This window comes from Pleurodeles waltl, chromosome 5 (genome assembly GCF_031143425.1).
Source record: "Pleurodeles waltl isolate 20211129_DDA chromosome 5, aPleWal1.hap1.20221129, whole genome shotgun sequence".
Taxonomy (NCBI): domain Eukaryota; kingdom Metazoa; phylum Chordata; class Amphibia; order Caudata; family Salamandridae; genus Pleurodeles; species Pleurodeles waltl.
In genome coordinates, this window is record NC_090444.1 from 1411632443 (window position 1) to 1411650919 (window position 18477).

The window sequence follows — 18477 nt, forward strand, 5'->3', positions numbered from 1 at the left end:
TACTAGAGGAGCAACGGACCAAGGGGTTGTGTGTCACCAGTTTTTATGGCACCCCGGGATTCCCCCTCGCATAGGAGTCATGGAGTCCATCACAATCATGAGTTGAAACCAAATTAGAGGCACTTCAGTGACATTCAGTCAAGCAAGTGGAATATGCTCTTTGCTGACTACCATAACAGAAGAAAGGCAGATGCCACCAATGAGTCAAGCCTGTGATGACTTAAGCTGATTATATTTTCACTAAAAGTGTTTAAGTGTTTAAGGGCATGTGAAGAGTGAGTGTTGCAGATAGCAAAAAAACAGTGTAGGAAAATGCAACTGCCATTGAAAAGGTAAAATTTTGGGTTGGTCATGGTGGTCAGAAACCAACCACACCTCAAAGCTTCAAGCTTCACTCAGGAGGAGAAGATGGGTTCCCAGTGTCCCGGACACTGTGAACTTACCCAGCCCCTGGCAGAAAGTCAACAGACTAGAGTCAAGACATTGTTTCCTTGGTCATATCGATAAGAGATTTTGATGGGAAACACTTTGGGGGAAAAAAATCTAAATATGGCTTCACATTAGTCTCTCCATTGAGGCATGAAGTAAGACTCTGAATCCATTGGTTAATTCAATATAGATGGCTTGTCTCAAGTTCTTGAATTAGAGTAGCAGCTTGCTTTCCAGCCCTCTGTCACTGGTGGCCCAGTTATCCATATCTCCCCAGATGTCTCTATTAAGTTTGTCACACCAACAGATAGAGCTCACTTCTATGGTGGAGCCATTGGAAACTGAGGAACCATGCTCACATGACCAGCAAGTTTCATCACACCAGAACTATATATGAAATTCTAATGTTAAAGGTAATCCCAACTTATATGACACTCACAGAAACAATCTAATCAGCGGTTATTTTCCTTGTTAGGCATTCTGCTGCTCCTGTGGGCTAGATGTTGGACACCCTTCTGCTCAGGCAGAAAACTTTACATGGAATTTTTGAATCAGTAGTCTTAAACAAAGATGAGGTCAAAAAACAAATTATGCTCCTGAAAATTATATCGGAAGAGCTAAAGGTGATAAAGATGCATATCCCTACCTTGGTTCAACCAATTAAGACTGTTAGTGTAAGTAGTCCTGGAAAAAGATCCTTGGAAATGCTGACAGGAAATTAAGTAACCCCACAAATATACATTTTAAAGGTCCCAATGTTAATTAAAGAGAGATGGTAACATATATTTTACAGAAGAGAAACTTCACCCTGCAGAGGTTACCGTCAACCAATTAAGAGAAGTAAACAGGTAAACATTTGTAAAAATCCCCCAATAAAAGAAGGTAAAACTTAAGAAAAATTAAAAATATTGCTAATCTCCAGTCATGTAGCAGTCTACATAGAAAAAATATGGTTCATGAAATTCAGCCCATTGTCGGAAATTCTAAGTGCGTGCATCATTTCCCCCATGAGACATGTACAGAAGGGAAAATCTTCCCTCTGCTTATGAAAATCACATCATAAGGTACGGGCCTTTTTTTGTTTTGTGTGTTTTATATTTTTATTGTCATTTTTTCAAAACAATATACAGCATACAGAAACAAAGAGCTAGCAATAATTCCTTAACATCTGTATGTATAATATACCATATGAAGCATCTGTAATACAATACCAAAACACCGCACCACAATGGAGAGATGCAATGACATAGCAAAATAGAACAGAATAACATAACGTGCACATAAGAGCAATTCATCGTCATCATTTTACAATTATATAAAGTTATATAATTATCTACCTTACTTCAAGCTTCAAAAAAGAACACAGGTATATGTATTCCTAATAAAACTAATAGACCCGCCCTCTCCAACTTGCCCCATCATTAGAGGTCCATCATTCCAAAGACCCCAACTGAGTGTTGAAGGAACTATAGGCACAGAGCATTTTCGTACCTCCAAGCTGGGGACATCTGACTTTAGTACATGGTACATGATGTCCTATGGGACCCAAATAGAAGGGATAGATGGGTGTCTCTAAATAGTAATGTTCGATGACATGAATATAGTCATATTTAAGGGAAATATATCTGACAAGATAGGATTACATTCAAAATTAGGCCAGAAAAAAAGGTGTATAAAGAGAAGGAGAACTGGAAGCTATAGGGGAAAAAGAGAAAGAGGAGGAAATTATCAAAGAAGGTAACAGAAAAGGCAAAGGCAGAAAAAAGAGAACGAGGAAAATTAAAGAGGAAAGAAGCCGGGAACAAGGTTAAAATAAAAATGAGCACGATAACTAGAGAAATAATGGTGATGTAAAGATGGTAATAATAGTGAAAATGACAAGGATAATAATGATGGTAATAGTAATAAGAATAACTATAGTAATAATAGTAATAGTGACCAAGGGGGAGGGAAGGAAGAACAGAAAACACGCCTGCGGGAGATCAGCGGACATAAGGGAAGAATGGAAAGGTATGGAGGAATGCGTGAAGAGAATGCATGTGCGTACTCAGTGGAGTCCAACTTCATCTGGGGGGCAATAAAGGTTTCCTTGTTGGAGGAAAGACCATTTTTTGGAAGGACTGGGGTCTGAAAGGTCTTGTGAGGGAAGATCAGTTCCTTATGGGGGACAGGTGGAAGATGTTCTCAGAACGTAAGGAGGAATTCAGGCTCTCCAAACACCATTCATGGCGTTTGATACAGCTTAAGCACTGTCTGATGAGTCGTCTTGGGAATCCTCTCATTCAATCTCCAATACTTCATTACTTGGAAACACGGGGACAAAGGAAGGGGGCCGTATCAGGCCTGCAAACCTTGCTAAATGGTCACTTGTTTTCGCTCCCCTTCCTGGTTTCTCTCAAGAATAAGTGGGAGGCGCATCTACAGGTTGACTATGATTTGGAGGATTGGGCGGATATAATCAAAGCTAGAGACCGTGGAGCTCGGGAGGCCCGCTCAAAATTCAGTCTTTTTAAAACATTACACGATTGGTATTGGACCCCCTTGAAGCTCCGTACTGCGGGGTTACTACATCATGCCTCCTGTTGGAGGTGTCCTCATGAGCGCTGCGATTTACCTCACATTTTGCATGATTGCCCAGCCATACAGCCTTTCTGGCGAGCAGTCGGGGCTACTCTTAGGGAAACACTACCCCTGCCACTTTCCCTTACCCCTTATCTTCTCTTTCTACACAACACCAGGAAGCTCCCTATTCTCTCCAGACCACAATGTCGCTTGTTACACACTGCTCTAGCCACGGCAAAGATATGTATCTTCAGATATTGGCGAGCGACACGTGTACCCTCTCACGGGGAGTGGATCTCTGCAATGTATCAGACTGTCTCACATGAGCGTCTTATTTATGATCTACAAGATAAGACAAATATGTTTCTACAGACATGGGCGCCCTTTCTTTCTGGGCTGGTGACCTGATTACCCCCTATGCGGAAGACATCACAAATGCCCCAGTGGCACCGTGTTTTTCCAAGAATCTTAATCTTAATCTTAACCTTCTTAAGGTATGGGCCATTTAAGCATTTGTCCTAGTGAAAAAGCCCAGGGCAAAGGATAATAGCAAAAGGTATATCAAGATCAGAAAAAGGTACATTCAACCTTCAGCATACAAATCCTGCAAGGAGAGAACTAGAACCTTGACATAAAAAAGGAAGGTTAAAAGGGGAGAAGCTGAGACCCATAAATAATACTGGTGTTTTTCTGACACTGGTGGTGCCCAGGGCCTGTGCTCTGATTAAATGGGTATGCAAATTAGGCTAATTAAAATTGGCTGTACCACCCTACCTATAAGTCCCTAGCATATGGTAGAGCATGTAGGTTTAGGGACCCCAGCATAGGTGGTACACCCATATGCACAATGCTATGGTGTCCGTTGTCATTTCAAAGGTAGGCCTTCCTTTCTGGCTGCTGTTAAGGTAAAGTTAACCCCAAATTCAACTTTGGAATGAAAAGTACTCCCAAAGTCCTAAGCTACCTTATTTTTGCATATCTCACCCCTAAGGTATGCTCTAAGTGTCCACAGGGTTGGGTACAGTGTAACTATAAGCAGGGACTTTATAAAAGACGTTTTATAAGCCCTGGTGAGGGATAAATAGCTACATTTGTTTTTCCCCATTGTAGTGAATGGGCTCCGTATGCTAACATGGAAAGACTTTATTTTAAAATAATAAGCCTTATTTCCCATAAGAAGGAACTACATATCGCATGTTTAGTATCAAAATAAAAGTTTCTAAAACAAAAAATGTTCATTCATTTTATCTATTAAACATTATCATCGCAAGTTACCGAGTTTGTTATGAATCCGATACTTTCTGGTACATAGGTGAATAATATAATTGCCACATCTTGCAGTATAGGTCAAACAGCTTTCATTGCAATCAATTAAATCATAAAACAACCTAGAACACCCTTCATGTTACCCCTTCAGAAGCCACCCACAAAGCCCTCCATGTCCGGTCTAATCTTCTCAATAAGCCATTATTAAATAAAGGTACCTGCTCGCATGGTTCATTCTGTTATTGTGGTTATGTTGTGGGTTGCACACAACCCCCCCCCCCCCTTCGCTTCCCCCATTTCTGTACCCACATGTTGATCAATTGGTGTCCCATCCTTGCAACATAGGTGCCTCAGGCCCCGCCCCAGCATATAAGAGCTGGGACCTAGTCATCTCTGCCCAGGCCGTCGGGACGTCCTGTGTCTTGTTGTCCCTCCTAATCCTCCCTAAGTGTATCTCTTCTGCCCACACCCACTCTACCATATCTGTCCCCCACCTGAGTCTCATGGGAGGCTTGCTTTAACCCCCAAATGTGTTTTGCTCCAGTCCTTTGGGGTTATTTATTTTCCCAGGCACTCATGCCACCTCTCCTCCACCAGCAGGGGCCACAGGGATCAATCTGCATGCAGTGCTTGGTACCGGTGGTTATGAGTCTTTGTCCCATGGCGATGTCAAGCAGAGTGCCGAGTGTCTGGGTAGGCTCGGGTACGTCAGGGAACACAGGACACAGTTGTCTGGTAAATGCTGCAATTTTTGCAAATTGTAGAAAATTCTCTGCACCTAAAGCGAATGAGTCTTGTGCTTGCTGGTAAGTTATAATCTGCCCTTGGGGTAGAAGTCTTTGAGAGTACTGCACTCACCTTTTTGCCGCCTGGTTATGGACATTATCTGCTGCAGTTGTACGAAGGGGGCTAGTCTCCAAATATCCATGTCCTTAGCATAGGGTGCTCTCTTAAGGAGTCTCCTGACGGCTCTCTCCCATATTCGGCCCTATAGTCAAATGAGAAGGAAAAGAGTGTGTTAGGTATTCTATTGCCTTGCATTAGGAATTCACCCAGAAGGTGAGTCCCATGGGTACCTTCAAGTAGGCGCCTTTCTTAATTAGGTTACCCATATAGCCAGTGCACTGGGTGCTGTAATTCTGAAGCCAAGTAATACAGTTCGAGGTCAGGTACCTCTAGACCCCCCTTTTTCCATTCTCTTCAAAGTGTAGCTAAACTGACCCTACAACATTTGCCCTGCCAGAGCAGGTCCAACACCAGCCTGTCCAATTCCTGAAAGACTGACCGTTGGATCTCGTAATAAGAATCTTGTATAGTGTAAAGGCATAACGGCAATATCACCATTTCAAGTAGTGCTATTTTGCCAATGAGTGACAAATATAGTGTGTTCCAAAATTATGAGGAGGGTATTAGTTTTGCTATTACCACCCTGAGATTGAGCCTATAAAATTGTCGCGCTGCATAGGTAACATGGACGCCCAGGTATTTTATTTCATCAGTCTTCCGAGGGAGGCCTTCCAGAGTGTGGTCTTCTAAATGTTGGCCCACTAGGTCGCCTAAGGGTATAGGACCGATTTTTGTATGTTAAACCTCAGTCCTGAGAATTCCCAGTATTCCTGCATTACATTTAGAAGTATCGGTACTGAGATGTCTAGGCGCCTAAGATAGACCAAGGCGCATACAGAGATATGAAGTGCTTCCTGGTTTCCACCCTTACTTCCCACCCTGCCAGGGAGTGTCTGAGTCAATAAATATATAGATGTGCGAGTTATAGTTACCCTAGGGTGCTAGTTATTGTTACTTGAAATACCTCCAACTATAACTACTGAATTTCTATGATTTTGTATGAGTAAATTCAGAACCTAACTAAAACGTCCCTGTAACCTTTGGATTTTTGATGAATTTCTATGTTTTTTTCAGTGTGAAGTAATTCTAATAACTATATGTTATTCCAACCCCTGCCTGCAGCCAAGTCCTTAAAACCACTCAACCCCATGCCGGGCACAGCCTCTGTCAGAGGATCTGTGAGTGGGTGTGTGAGTGGTCTGAAAGTGGGTGTGTGAGTCTGTGTGGGTCTTAGTGGGTGCATGAGTGTATGAGTGGGTGTGTGAGTGGGCACGTGAGTCTCTGAGTGTATGTATGAGTGAAATAATTTGTGTATGAATGAGACAGTAAAGGTGTTTTTTTGTTTTGTTTTTTTTTTACTTTTTTTTGCACATCCTTGAATATCCTTGAACATTGCGCATGGTGAAGAAAAATAATTTAAACCCATAATTGGACCCTGAAACACCCCTATCACACCCCTGGGCTCAGGGATCTCCACCCTGACCCCTTATACCACTTATTTCAATTTTCTGCCTCAGGGACCCTCTCTGATAACATAAAACGTGGCCGTAACTTTCTAGTCAGGTTGTGGCCAGCCAATTACAGCACTTATATTTGCACATGCATTTGTGACAATACACAAATTTCCGCTACATATTCATGAAGGATCTGCGGCCCTATATATACAAATTTATTTTCCCTTTAACATCACCAAAGCTACTGAATGGATTTCTACCAAATGCGCATGATCTGCGTACCGAAAGCTAACTTTCTGTCAAATTCAGCGTAATTCCATCCAGCAGTTCGGGCTGCTTAACTAATTTCTTTTTTAAAGTGATTGTTGACCATCCGTAATGTTTATATAACACACAATCACAAAAACAACCTCCCAAGTGATTTGTTACATCCTATTCCCCCACCAACTGAATGGGAAGACTGGATAGAGGTTTCTGAAAATTATTTGGCTCTCATGGATGGACATAATTTCGGTTCAGCCTGCAAAAAGGGATTTCTTATTACCGCTTTGGGGATTGAGGGCCAGCATATTTTTAAGTACCTGCCAGTGGCCCAGGTTCATCTTGTAAATCTTTATTGTTGATGAATATAAGGAAGCAGAGCAAAAGTTGGAGTTACGTTTTGATGAAACTGTTAATATTGCCATGACCCGTCGAAACTTTTATACACAACCTCAAAAACAAAATTAGTCAACTGGAGAATTTGTGGTGCAACTCAGGGAACTGGCCATGAAGTGTCAATCTGGAAAAACGATGGATGAATTAATTAAAGATCTATTAATTGTACAATGTCACAACAAAGAAATGCAAGATAGGTTATAGATAGCAAAATACCCTACACTACAAGAGGTTACAGAAATAGCAAAAACTGTTGAAAAATGATTTGCTTGCATGAAGGAGATGTAACATAAGGATACAAAGAAAATTGGTGAGGCAGCAGTAGTTAGAGTACTCTGAGGATTTATTTGCAGTGAACAAGAAGAGCTCCAACATTAGGAACTTTGACAGAAGAAGCTATTTGGTAAAGAAATCTTTTAGTTCTGAAAGGAGTTGGACTAGATGTGGTAGTAATTATCATGCATTGGATTTTAAGAACTGCTAAGCTGTGGACAAGGATTGCAGGAAATGTGAAAAGATATTTTGTGAGGATGTGTAAAGGTAAAAGCACATCCAAAATTGCATCTTTTGCAGAGGACAACCAATATGTGCAATGAATATTGAGCATGCAGGATGAAGACATTTTAGACAGTTCTAAAAGGGAAAGAAATGTAGACCAAAAGCTTAATTTATCATCAATGGGAAATTAATTGGTTTGATGATAGACTTGAGGTCTTTGCTCACTATAATTTCACAAGACTTGTGGGAGGGCACGTGGGGGAGGAGGCACTTATGTTCTAGATCCTAAGAACATATATCTCACTGGATTCCAAGTTAGTAGTACTAAAGTGTTGGGTTACACGTGGGTTGAAATCATCTTTCGTGAGAGTAGAGTCAGGGGTAAAGTGTATATAGCCCAATCATTACCTCCCATTTTAGGCTGGGTACACCAATATGATCTGCACATCATCCTAAATCCAAGAGGTCCTTATCAGGTTATGGATGTGGAGAATGTGACGGTAAAGGTAATTGTAACAAATGCCAAGTAAGTGTCTGAAGGTAAATTGTAAGCACTTAAAAATACATACATAAGGTTGTATTGAAGGAGGGGGCACAACCTGTGAGATACAAACCAAGGAGAGTACCTGTAGCACTTAGGGAGAAGGTTAGAAAGATGCTGAGGGAGATGATCAAAGGATGATATACTTGTTTTTTGATGGACTGTGGAGGTCTAACATTGAAAGAGAAATGTTTTTTTCTGAAGGAAGAGGTGGAGTATTTAGGTTATACCATCTTTGGGGAAAGCATGAGGTCAAAGGATAATTTGTTGAAGTCCATGAAGGATGTCCCCGAACTGAAAGACAAAGATGAACTGAGGCCTTTTATCTGACTTCTGGAATTCAATGCAAAGTTTGTGAGGAACTTTGCTGGCAAACCAGAATCTCCAAGGTTGCTACTATGGAATGAAAAAACATTTATTTGGTCTGAGACAGAAAGCAAGGCTTTCAAAGATGTTTAGGACGAGGTCATTTGTGCAAAGATATTGTCACCCTTTTATGTTGTGAAAAATGCTGATTACTGTGGATGTGAGTGCAGTGGGAGTAGGTGCTCAGTTGCCCCAAGTCCTTGGAACATTAGAGAAGACAATTGCATTTGCCCTACACGCATTAAGTGGAACAGAAAGGAAATGTGATGTTATTTAGCAGGAGGCATTGGTGGACGTGTGGGCTATGGATCACTTTAGAACATATATATTTGGGACTTGAACATGGTGTTGAGGAACGATCATAAGCCCGTACTGAGGGTTTTGTAACTAGGGGGAACGAAGAATGCGTCTGCACGTTTGGTGAGACTAGCATCAAGGTTATAGGGTGTATAGATGCAAGTGGGAAAACATCTCATGCCTCAAGCAAACATCATTGGAACCCACAATATCAATTTAATATCCTATGCTGATGACAGCAGTTCATCCTCTCACTCTCAGCAGGCCCTGCCACTACCAAGACCAGCTTCCACAACTTCATGAAGAACATCACAGCCTGGATTAAGGAGAACTATCTGAAGCTTAAGATGGACAAGACGGAAGTGCTGATCTTTGACAACCATACCATCCTCTGGAACGAAACCCGGTGGCCCGCTGAATTCTGACCGACCCGCACACCAAAAGACCATACCCGCAACCTCAGCATCATCCTGGACAGCTGACTCACCATGAACCGACAAATAAACAGAGTCTCCTCTGTTTCCAGTCCCTCTGCTGCTCTGATGAATATTCAAATGGCTCCCCATAAGCATGAGAAACTGTCACGCAAGCCCTAATTACCAGTTGTCTCGACTGCAGCAACGCATTGTTCGTAGGAACTACCACCGAACTCATGAGAAGGCTCCAGACAATACAGAACTCAGCGGCTAGACTGATCCTCAATCTGCCCCAGTCGGGCCCACATTTCTCAGCAGGTACTGAGGTACCTCCATTGACTCCCCGTCCCCAAAAGATGCCAATTCAAACTACTGACATACCCATACAAAGCCCTCCACAACAAAGGACCAGCATACATGATCCATTGCCTGAATTGCCACCAACCATCCAGAAACTTTTGCTCCACCTCCCTTGCCATTACACAGGCCCAATGCATCCACCATAGCCACAGCAGCAGCCACTACTTCTCCCACCTCGCCAAGTACTGGAACACCCTCCCTTTCCACCTCCAAACTTCACCTTTGCTTACAGACTTCAGGATGAGACTCAAGGCCTGGCTTTCGACCAAGCTCAGCAAACCAGCGCCTGAATACCCTCACGGGTGATTAGCTGTACTCTCCAAGTACTGATTGATTGAATAGTTAAATTTTGAAGAAGGAGCAGATAAAAGCACAAGCAGACAATGATGTTTTGGTGGAAGTATGGGGACTGCTCAAAAGAAAAAGTGTTACAGAGATCACTGTGAGTGTCAATGCCAGACCCTTTCTTCAAGTTTTAGATGAATTGATGGCAGAAAATGATATTGCTCATGTTGGTTGAGAGATATGTACGAACCTACAGAGTGAGATCAGAAATGAGTGAAACAATGTAAGACTTTGGTGACAACCCCCAGTCCAATGGAATGGTGGAAAGAGCAAATCACTTCATTAAGAGAGTGATTGAAATGACAGCAAAGAGCATGTTGGATGTCAGGGAGACCGATGATGAAGCTGTGTCAGGACACCTTTTTTGTGACCGCAGGAGTTATGGTCATACTACGTTCTTATTAATGCGAAGGAAACAAGGTTTTACCAATTGACCCTAGGGTGGATAAGGAATGTATCTTTGGTTGATGACATAATTGTGGGTTATGAACAGGTGTGCAAGAGAAAAGACTGTTGCATGTCCATTGGAGAGTGGGTGAAGATAAAACCTCAAAAGACATCTAGGGGGTCATTCTGACCATGGCGGTAATTACCGCCATGGCGGAGGTCGGCGGGAGCACCGCCAACAGGCTGGCGGTGCACCGCTGGGCATTCTGACCGCGGCGGTTCAGCCGCGGCCAGAAACGGAAAGTCGGCGGTGTACCGCCGACTTTCCGCTGCCCGTCTGAATCCTCCATGGCGGCGGAGCGCGCTCCGCTGCCATGGGGATTCTGACACCCCCTACCGCCATCCTGTTCATGGCGGCTCTCCCGCCATGAACAGGATGGCGGTAGGGGGTGCCGCGGCGTCCCTGGGGGCCCCTGCCGTGCCCATGCCAATGGCATGGGCACGGCAGGGGCCCCCGTAAGAGGGCCCCAAAAAGTATTTCAGTGTCTGCCCAGCAGACACTGAAATACGCGACGGGTGCAACTGCACCCGTCGCACCTTCCCACTCCGCCGGCTCAATTCTGAGCCGGCATCCTAGTGGGAAGGTTGATTTGCCCTGGGCTGGCGGGCGGTCTTTTGGCGGCCGCCCGCCAGCCAGCCCAGGGCAAATATCAGAATCACCGCCGCGGTCTTTCGACCGCGGTGCGGTGTTCTGACGGCGGTACCTTGGCGGGCAAGGTCAGAATGACCCCCCTAGTGGCTTATCAGAATGTAAAGGTTCCTTTAGTGTTTACGCTGTTAAGGGTAATTAACTCATGCTAGAAATTGGTCAAAGGTGTGGAATAGGAGGAGCGTTGTGATTTTTTATAAAGTTGGTGATCTTGACAAAATATCTGGTAAAGATGATGAAGATGAAGATTGTAGTGCAGTTATATTTATGTCTGATGCTAAATGTTTGAGGAACTTGAGAAGTGAGTTGCAGCTGGAACAGAGCGAAAGAGGGGGTGGTGTTAGAGGTTGGTGTGGTGCTGGACCGAGAGCAATCAGAAGATCATATTAAATCTGAGTAAGGAGGACTCCGGTTTGGTTAAATTATTGTTTGGTAATCAGCCTATTACGAATTGAATGCAATCTGTTTTTATTATAGTATTTTACCTGTATTTTTATGCACTCTTCATTTTATCGTTTAACTATTGTTTTTATTATATTTGTTTCTTTACCACATAACCCTACAGTTGTTATGTTAAGCCAGGGTTATTTGTTTGCTTTCGTTTAGCTGTTATGTAAAACGGGAAAGGATGTGCTGTACCTAAATTAAGCATGGAATGTGAAGATATCAACATTTCTGTGATGTTGGAGTGTTGCAGGTTCTGCAGTCAGTTGAGAGCTGCTGGATGACTAAAAGGGATCTCAACTTTCTGGTCTGCCACATAATAAAGATAGCAATATTAATGACAGACAGTCTGGTGCTATCACTACACTAGCCAAAGACTAAACATGCATTCAGCTGCTATTCTCTGAGCGAATGGCAGCTTTAAATGCAGATTTTTACTTTAAACAGATTTATGCTAGTGTCCAGTCAGAAATCGCTAAGGATATCATTTTCACCATCTATAGAAAATTAAATGAAATAAAAACCAATGAACATGTTGGATTTATAGTAGCATAAAATGCCATAACCCTTTTGAATTGGTAGCAAAGTTTTCCATTAACATTTAACCTGCCACTGCTAGGAGCTAATCCCTTCCATCAAGTTAGTTGAACCCCTCTGATTGACAAAAATGCTGTTTTCTCACACCTTATCTTCTCAAGGAACATGTGAGCAACTGAGCCGCTCTAGAGCATTGCCTAACATAGTGAGGTACTTTGTTTTGATCCGTTGGGAACTGGAGTGTGCTGTCTTAGGAGTTGTGCGAGAAAGTGGAACAGGGTTGCAACCTGCTTGATAGAATTCCTATCTGCTAGTAAATTCCTATCTCCACACTGTGGAGTGGATCTTGTATTGCTGCTGTAATCCCAGGACTTGAAAGCTTCACAGAGGGCCGCAGAAGCTAGTTGCACACTGACCTTCAGTTACAAAGGTGTTTACTTTCTGACTATGGAGAGCCTGCTTGTTACGGAAATTCTCTGCTAAGGCTCGAAAAATGTGGAAGATCCCAGGTAGAGCGACAGCTATATCCGCATGGGAGAAAACGAGAACAGCTCAAGATGATTGGACTTTTGGCTTCAATTCTGGCGACTGGAAGAGAAAAAGCATTTTGTATGGCGTTATACATAAAGTCCAATACGAATAATGTAGTCCCTGAAAATCTACAAAGATATAAGGGGTGCGAAGCAAGAAAGTGCTCATTGATAAATGAGAAATAATTCTGACCAGCGGACTTTAAGATGCGAATATTAGTTAACGGAACGGCAGAATAGAAAAACGTTAATATAACATATTTTAATACACCACAGAGTGGCATAGCCCAGTACTAAATAAGGAAAATATCTCACTAGTGCACATAGCAGTTTGATTGCATTACATTTAATGCTTACGTTCTAGCAAATGTCTCCCCTAATTCAGGTACTATCTTCAAATCAATAGTCTCATTTCTTAGTTAATCTTGTGTTGCTTGCTTTATATGCTGCAGGTTTTCACAGTATGTGTTCACCTTCCTTACTCTGTACGTCTTTATTTCCGTTTTAAACAATCATTTTTGTCCTGCCCACATTTTGTAACAACGTCGAAAAATTATTTAGCTATAAAGTGTTTTATAAATATAAGCTATCTTTTTTTGAATGCGAAATGTGATTTGACTCAAAATATATTTTCATATATATTTGATCTTTTTCAGTATTGCCAAAGTTTGAAGTTCTTTTAGCAACACCCTTGCATCATTCGGTGAACAAAAGTGAATTAACGGGGACCATCACTGCAAAGTAAATATTTATTTGGAAAAGTAAATGCTTTTACATTTTAGATCTAATGTGTACATGAATGCAAATTAGTCTTTGTGTACGTCAACAGTCAGTGTCATTTTTTGGCGCCTGTGTTTTGAGGGCACACATATTCCTTACTGGATTAAAACAAATTATTAGGCTCAAGCAGGCCCTGTACGTTATGGCTAAAATGGCACATTATAGTGACATTACAAAATCCAGAAACCACTGAAATGGTGAGCAGTGGCGAGCCCCGAACTTAGAGAAACTGAGGCTCACTGTTTTTAGCAGTTTTCAGCGGGCTCTTGGTACCTACGGCTTTCCTTCAAGCCATGCCTTGTTCCCAACCCCCATTTCCACACAATCTGTTTTGCTCAGCCTTTGGCCATGTGCGGGGTCTGAAAACATGTCTTGCACATAGCCATCGTACCCACATTACTCCCCGAGCTCTTTTTGTTTTATGTGTTAAATTCAGCTTTCTTGTTTTTTGGCAGTTTGGTAACCTGTTTTTTGGTTCTTAAAGGTTGCATGGTAATGTAGCATTTTATGCACATAAAATGCTTTTCACGGTTATGGGATGTTAGCTAAATCCCAGGGTTCAGGTGTGGTGCCTTACCCTCATTTGACCTCAAATATTAATATTTCTCAGTCAGTATATGAGAATGGTTCCTGAACTCCTTGTGTTGCCTAATGGTGGCCAGTGCAAATTTTTAGTAATGAGAATGAGGTTGTCAGGCCTCAGACCCTTCTAAAACCACATGTGCAACCATTCTCAAATATAATGGTGCATGTGTACAAAGGAATAACGCCTGAAAGCCCACATGATACTTTCTATATTACAAATGGCACAAAATGCTCTTAATGTATTCACATCAAACCACAATGAAATGCTAATCAGAGCAAGGTGCCACCCATAGGCCAATTTAGTGTAATTCAGCTCACCAGAGCTAAAATCCCTGTGTTGTTTGTTTGGGATTGACCACCCCAAATAATCGTGTCCACTTTTGACTGGGATAAAGTTAAATGAAAAGCAATGGGAAAGATATTTCAATTTCAGTTATTCAAGTATTAGGGGCCAATTTACATCACAATGCCTTCTTTAAAGGTTGGATGATGTATATTACACCTCATTTTTTCAAACAAATGTTTTGCCGCAGTATCAAGAAACTGCCCAAAATGTGATCAGGAAGGGGGATGGCTGCACGCGTTCTGATCCTTCCATTGCCTAGAGTAATTTTGGAAACTGGTGATCAGTTAGTAGGAATGACAACTAAATCGAATATTGCCCTGTCACACAGGATGGCTCCTATCAGAACAGTGGATGTAGAGAGAACAGAACACTCCAGCATTGAGCACTTTATATTTATAGCCATGCTTATAGCTCGCACTCTGATTACCTCCTATTGGAAATGTTCCATTGCCCCAGGGGTGGGTTATTGAGAAGAAAAAATGTGGAAGGTTAATATGAGGGGAGCCTGGTATCATTCTAGGGTCAATCGCATGGCTCAATATTGTAGGAAATGGAAATTCTGCGCCTGAGAGTAGCAGCTATAATGCAGCTTTGAATTTAAGGAAGGGGGGGGCAAAAAATCACTGTCACTTTATTGTATTATAATACAATGATTAGGATTGAAATTAGATTCTAGCATCTGCCTTTGAGTTCATGAGTAGGTACTGTACCTTGTAATGAATGTGCCTTCCCTGGGAATAATGTATTCAAATCGATAATTTAAAAAAATCTAATGTCATTAGGCCTGTATTGTTTGGCCCAGTGGTTTACAACTTCACCCACCACCAACTTCTTGATTTTACCAGCATTCTGTTTCAGTCAGTGATCACTTATACCCTCTACAACTTGCTTCAGAAAATAATGGAAAGATTTAGCCTATGCAACCTCAACTCCAACCCCGCGCTACTCACCCTCTCTCCTGCTTCTTTTCTTCTTCTCTGTTCTTCCTCTGTAGCCTTCTTCTGTACTCTTCTGTCCCTCCTGCTCCCCGTCTTCTCTCTTCATCTGTGTGCTTCTCTCTCTCTCCTTAGCACCCCGACCTGCGTGTGCCTCTTCTTCTCTGTCCCTCTTCTTGGCTCTTTCCTCTGCTGCTCGTCGCCCCTCTTCTTCTTTATCTTCCTCTGTGGTCTTCTGTCTTCTGTTCTTCGTCTTCTGTACCTTCTTCTGTGGTCTTCTGTCTTCTGTTCTTTGTCTTCTGTCTTCTGTACCTTCTCCTGTGGTCCTCTGTCTTCTGTTCTTCGTCTTCTGTCTTCTGTCTTCTGTTCTTCCCGCGCCTGTCCTCCTGCTCCTGTCTCGTCTCTCTCCCTCACTCGCCTCCCCCTCTGTATCACCCCTATCTACCCCTACCCCTATCGCTATCTGCCTCCCTCACTCCTCCTATCTACCTATCTACCTATCTCTCTATCTCCCTCACTCACCACCTCCTCCTATCTACCTATCTCTCTATCTTTCCCCCCCACTCGCCACCCCCTCTGTTACCACCCCTATCTTTATATCCTTTCACTCTACCTCTCACCCTCACCTACCTCTACAACCCCCCATCTTCCCAACCTTACTCCTATCTCTCTCCCTAAACTTCCTAAAACTCACCCCCCCCACCACCCTTAAACCCCCCTCCCCCAGCTCTTCTCCCCTCTACCTGTCCCCCCTCCCTCCACTTTCCCGCCGCCACCTCCTGCACGCCCCCGCCCCCCAGCTCCCATTCGCCCCCAGCTGACCCCTCCCTCCCCTCCCTCTTATGGCGGCCGCTGCGCGACAGTGGTAGCGACCCTGACCCAAGGGTAGGTCGATCCCCCTGCCGCTGCAGCTCCTCCAGCGCCTCCAGCCCAGGTTCCTGAGACCTCCTAGCAAGCCCAGCTACCTCGCAGTAAGTACCCCCCCCACCTCCCAGCCCCTCGCCCTGCCCCGCACTACTCACTCTCTCTCCTGCTTCTTTTCTTCTTCTCTGTTCTTCCTCTGCGCTCTAACTCTGTAGTCTTCTTCTGTACTCTTCTGTCCCTCCTGCTCCCCGTCTTCTCTCTTCATCTGTGTGCTTCTCTCTCTCTCCTTAGCACCGCGACCTGCGTGTACCTCTTCTTCTCTGTCCCTCTTCTTGGCTCTTTCCTCTGCTGCTCTTCGCCCCTCTTCTTCTTTATCTTCCTCTGTGGTCTTCTGTCTTCTGTTCTTCGTCTTCTGTACCTTCTTCTGTGGTCTTCTGTCTTCTGTTCTTCATCTCCTGTCTTCTGTACCTTCTTCTGTGGTCCTCTGTCTTCTGTTCTTCGTCTTCTGTTCTTCGTCTTCTGTTCTTCGTCTTCTGTCTTCTGTCTTCTGTCTTCTGTTCTTCGTCTTCTGTCTTCTGTTCTTCCCGCGCCTGTCCTCCTGCCTCGTCTCTCTCCGTCACTCGCCTCCCCCTCTGTATCACCCCTATCTACACCTATCGCTATCTGCCTCCCTCCCTCACTCCTCCTATCTACCTATCTCTCTATCTTCCCCCCCACTCGCCACCCCCTCTGTTACCACCCCTATCTTCCTATCCTTTCACTCTACCTCTCACCCTCACCCACCTCTACAACCCCCCCTCCCCTATCTTCCCAACCTTACTCCTATCTCTCTCTCTAAACTCCTAAACTTCCTAAAACTCACCCCCACCACCCTTAAACCCCCCTCCCCCAGCTCTTCTCCCCTCTACCTGTCCCCCCCTCCCTCCGCTTTCCCGCTGCCACCTCCTGCACGCCCCGCCCCCCAGCTCCCATTCGCCCCCAGCTGACCCCTCCCCCCCCTCCCTCTTATGGCGCGCCAGAGGCAAGCCCGTCTGCGCCTGGCCCGCGCCCAGCGCCACGACCCCTGGTCCTCAGCACTCCCAAACCCCGCTGCTCCACTACGACCCCACCACCCTCCACGCCATCAACCCAGGGCACTCGAGCACCTGCTTCCAAGCTCACCCTAAACGCACCCATGGACCTTTCGCTTGCCACACCTGCAAACGTATCTTCCACCACGCAACTACCATGACCACCAGCCCTCGCGCCATCAACCACCTCAAATGCATCCTGGTCAACGCTCGATTCGTCCACAAACACGCCGTTGAACTCTGGGACCTCCTGGACTCCACAGCACCGGACGTCGCCTTCATCACGGAGACCTGGATGAACGCCTCTTCGGCCCCAGACATCGCCATAGCCATCCCCGAAGGCTACAAGATTTCCAGGAAAGCCGGCACCAACCAAGTAGGAGGAGGAATCGCCATCGTCTACAAAGACTCCATCAGCGTCACCACCTCCACCGAAGACACCCCCCTCGCCGCAGAACACCTGCACTTCCAGATTCACACCGACCCCAGGACCACCCTCAGAGGTTCCCTCATCTACCGTCCCCCCGGACCGCGTGCCCTCTTCAGCGACTCCATCACCGACTTCGTCTCCCCGCACGCCCTCGCCTCGCCGGACTACATCCTCCTCGGCGACCTCAACTTCCATCTGGAACAGAACAACGACCCCAACACCACCGCCCTGCTCGACAACCTTGCCAACCTTGGCCTCAAGCAACTCGTGAACACTCCCACCCACATCGCCAGACACACGCTTGACCCCATCTTCTCTGCCAGCAAACACGTTTCCTTCAGCCACGCCTCCGCTCTGCACTGGACCGACCACAGCTGTGTCCACTTCACCTTCCGACACGAGACCCGTCACCTCCGCACTCAACCCATCCCTCGTCGACAGTGGAACAAAATCTCCTAAGAACAGCTTTTCTCGACGCTCATCGACAACCAAGCTACCTTCACCACCGACCCCAACTACGCAGCCCTCAACTGCACAGACAACCTTGCTCCCCTCAGACGCCCTCCACCACACGCAACTCAAATCCTCCCCACTGTACCCAATCCAATCTACCCCATCTATCCCAGTTCAGTCCACACCACTCCAATCCATCCAGCCCACCCAGCCCACTCCACACTAATCCACTCTAAGCCATTCCAATCCACCCCACTCCAGTCCAATCTAACCTGCCCCACCCCACTCCACCTCAATCCAATCCAAACCACTTCACTCAATCACTCAACTCTACTCCAATCCAATCCATCCTACTCTACCCCACTCCAAT

The 18477-nt window shown here is 44.7% G+C and overlaps 1 protein-coding gene across 1 annotated transcript in view; it reads left to right on the forward strand.

Moving 5' to 3' along the window:
• Positions 1-18477, forward strand: part of LOC138296505 (CD109 antigen-like) — a 775136-nt gene that overhangs the window by 177118 nt on the left and 579541 nt on the right. Inside the window, exon 7 of the mRNA XM_069235676.1 lies at positions 13301-13385. Within this exon, the coding sequence (XP_069091777.1) occupies positions 13301-13385 (85 nt within the window). The remainder of the gene's footprint in view (positions 1-13300; positions 13386-18477) is intronic.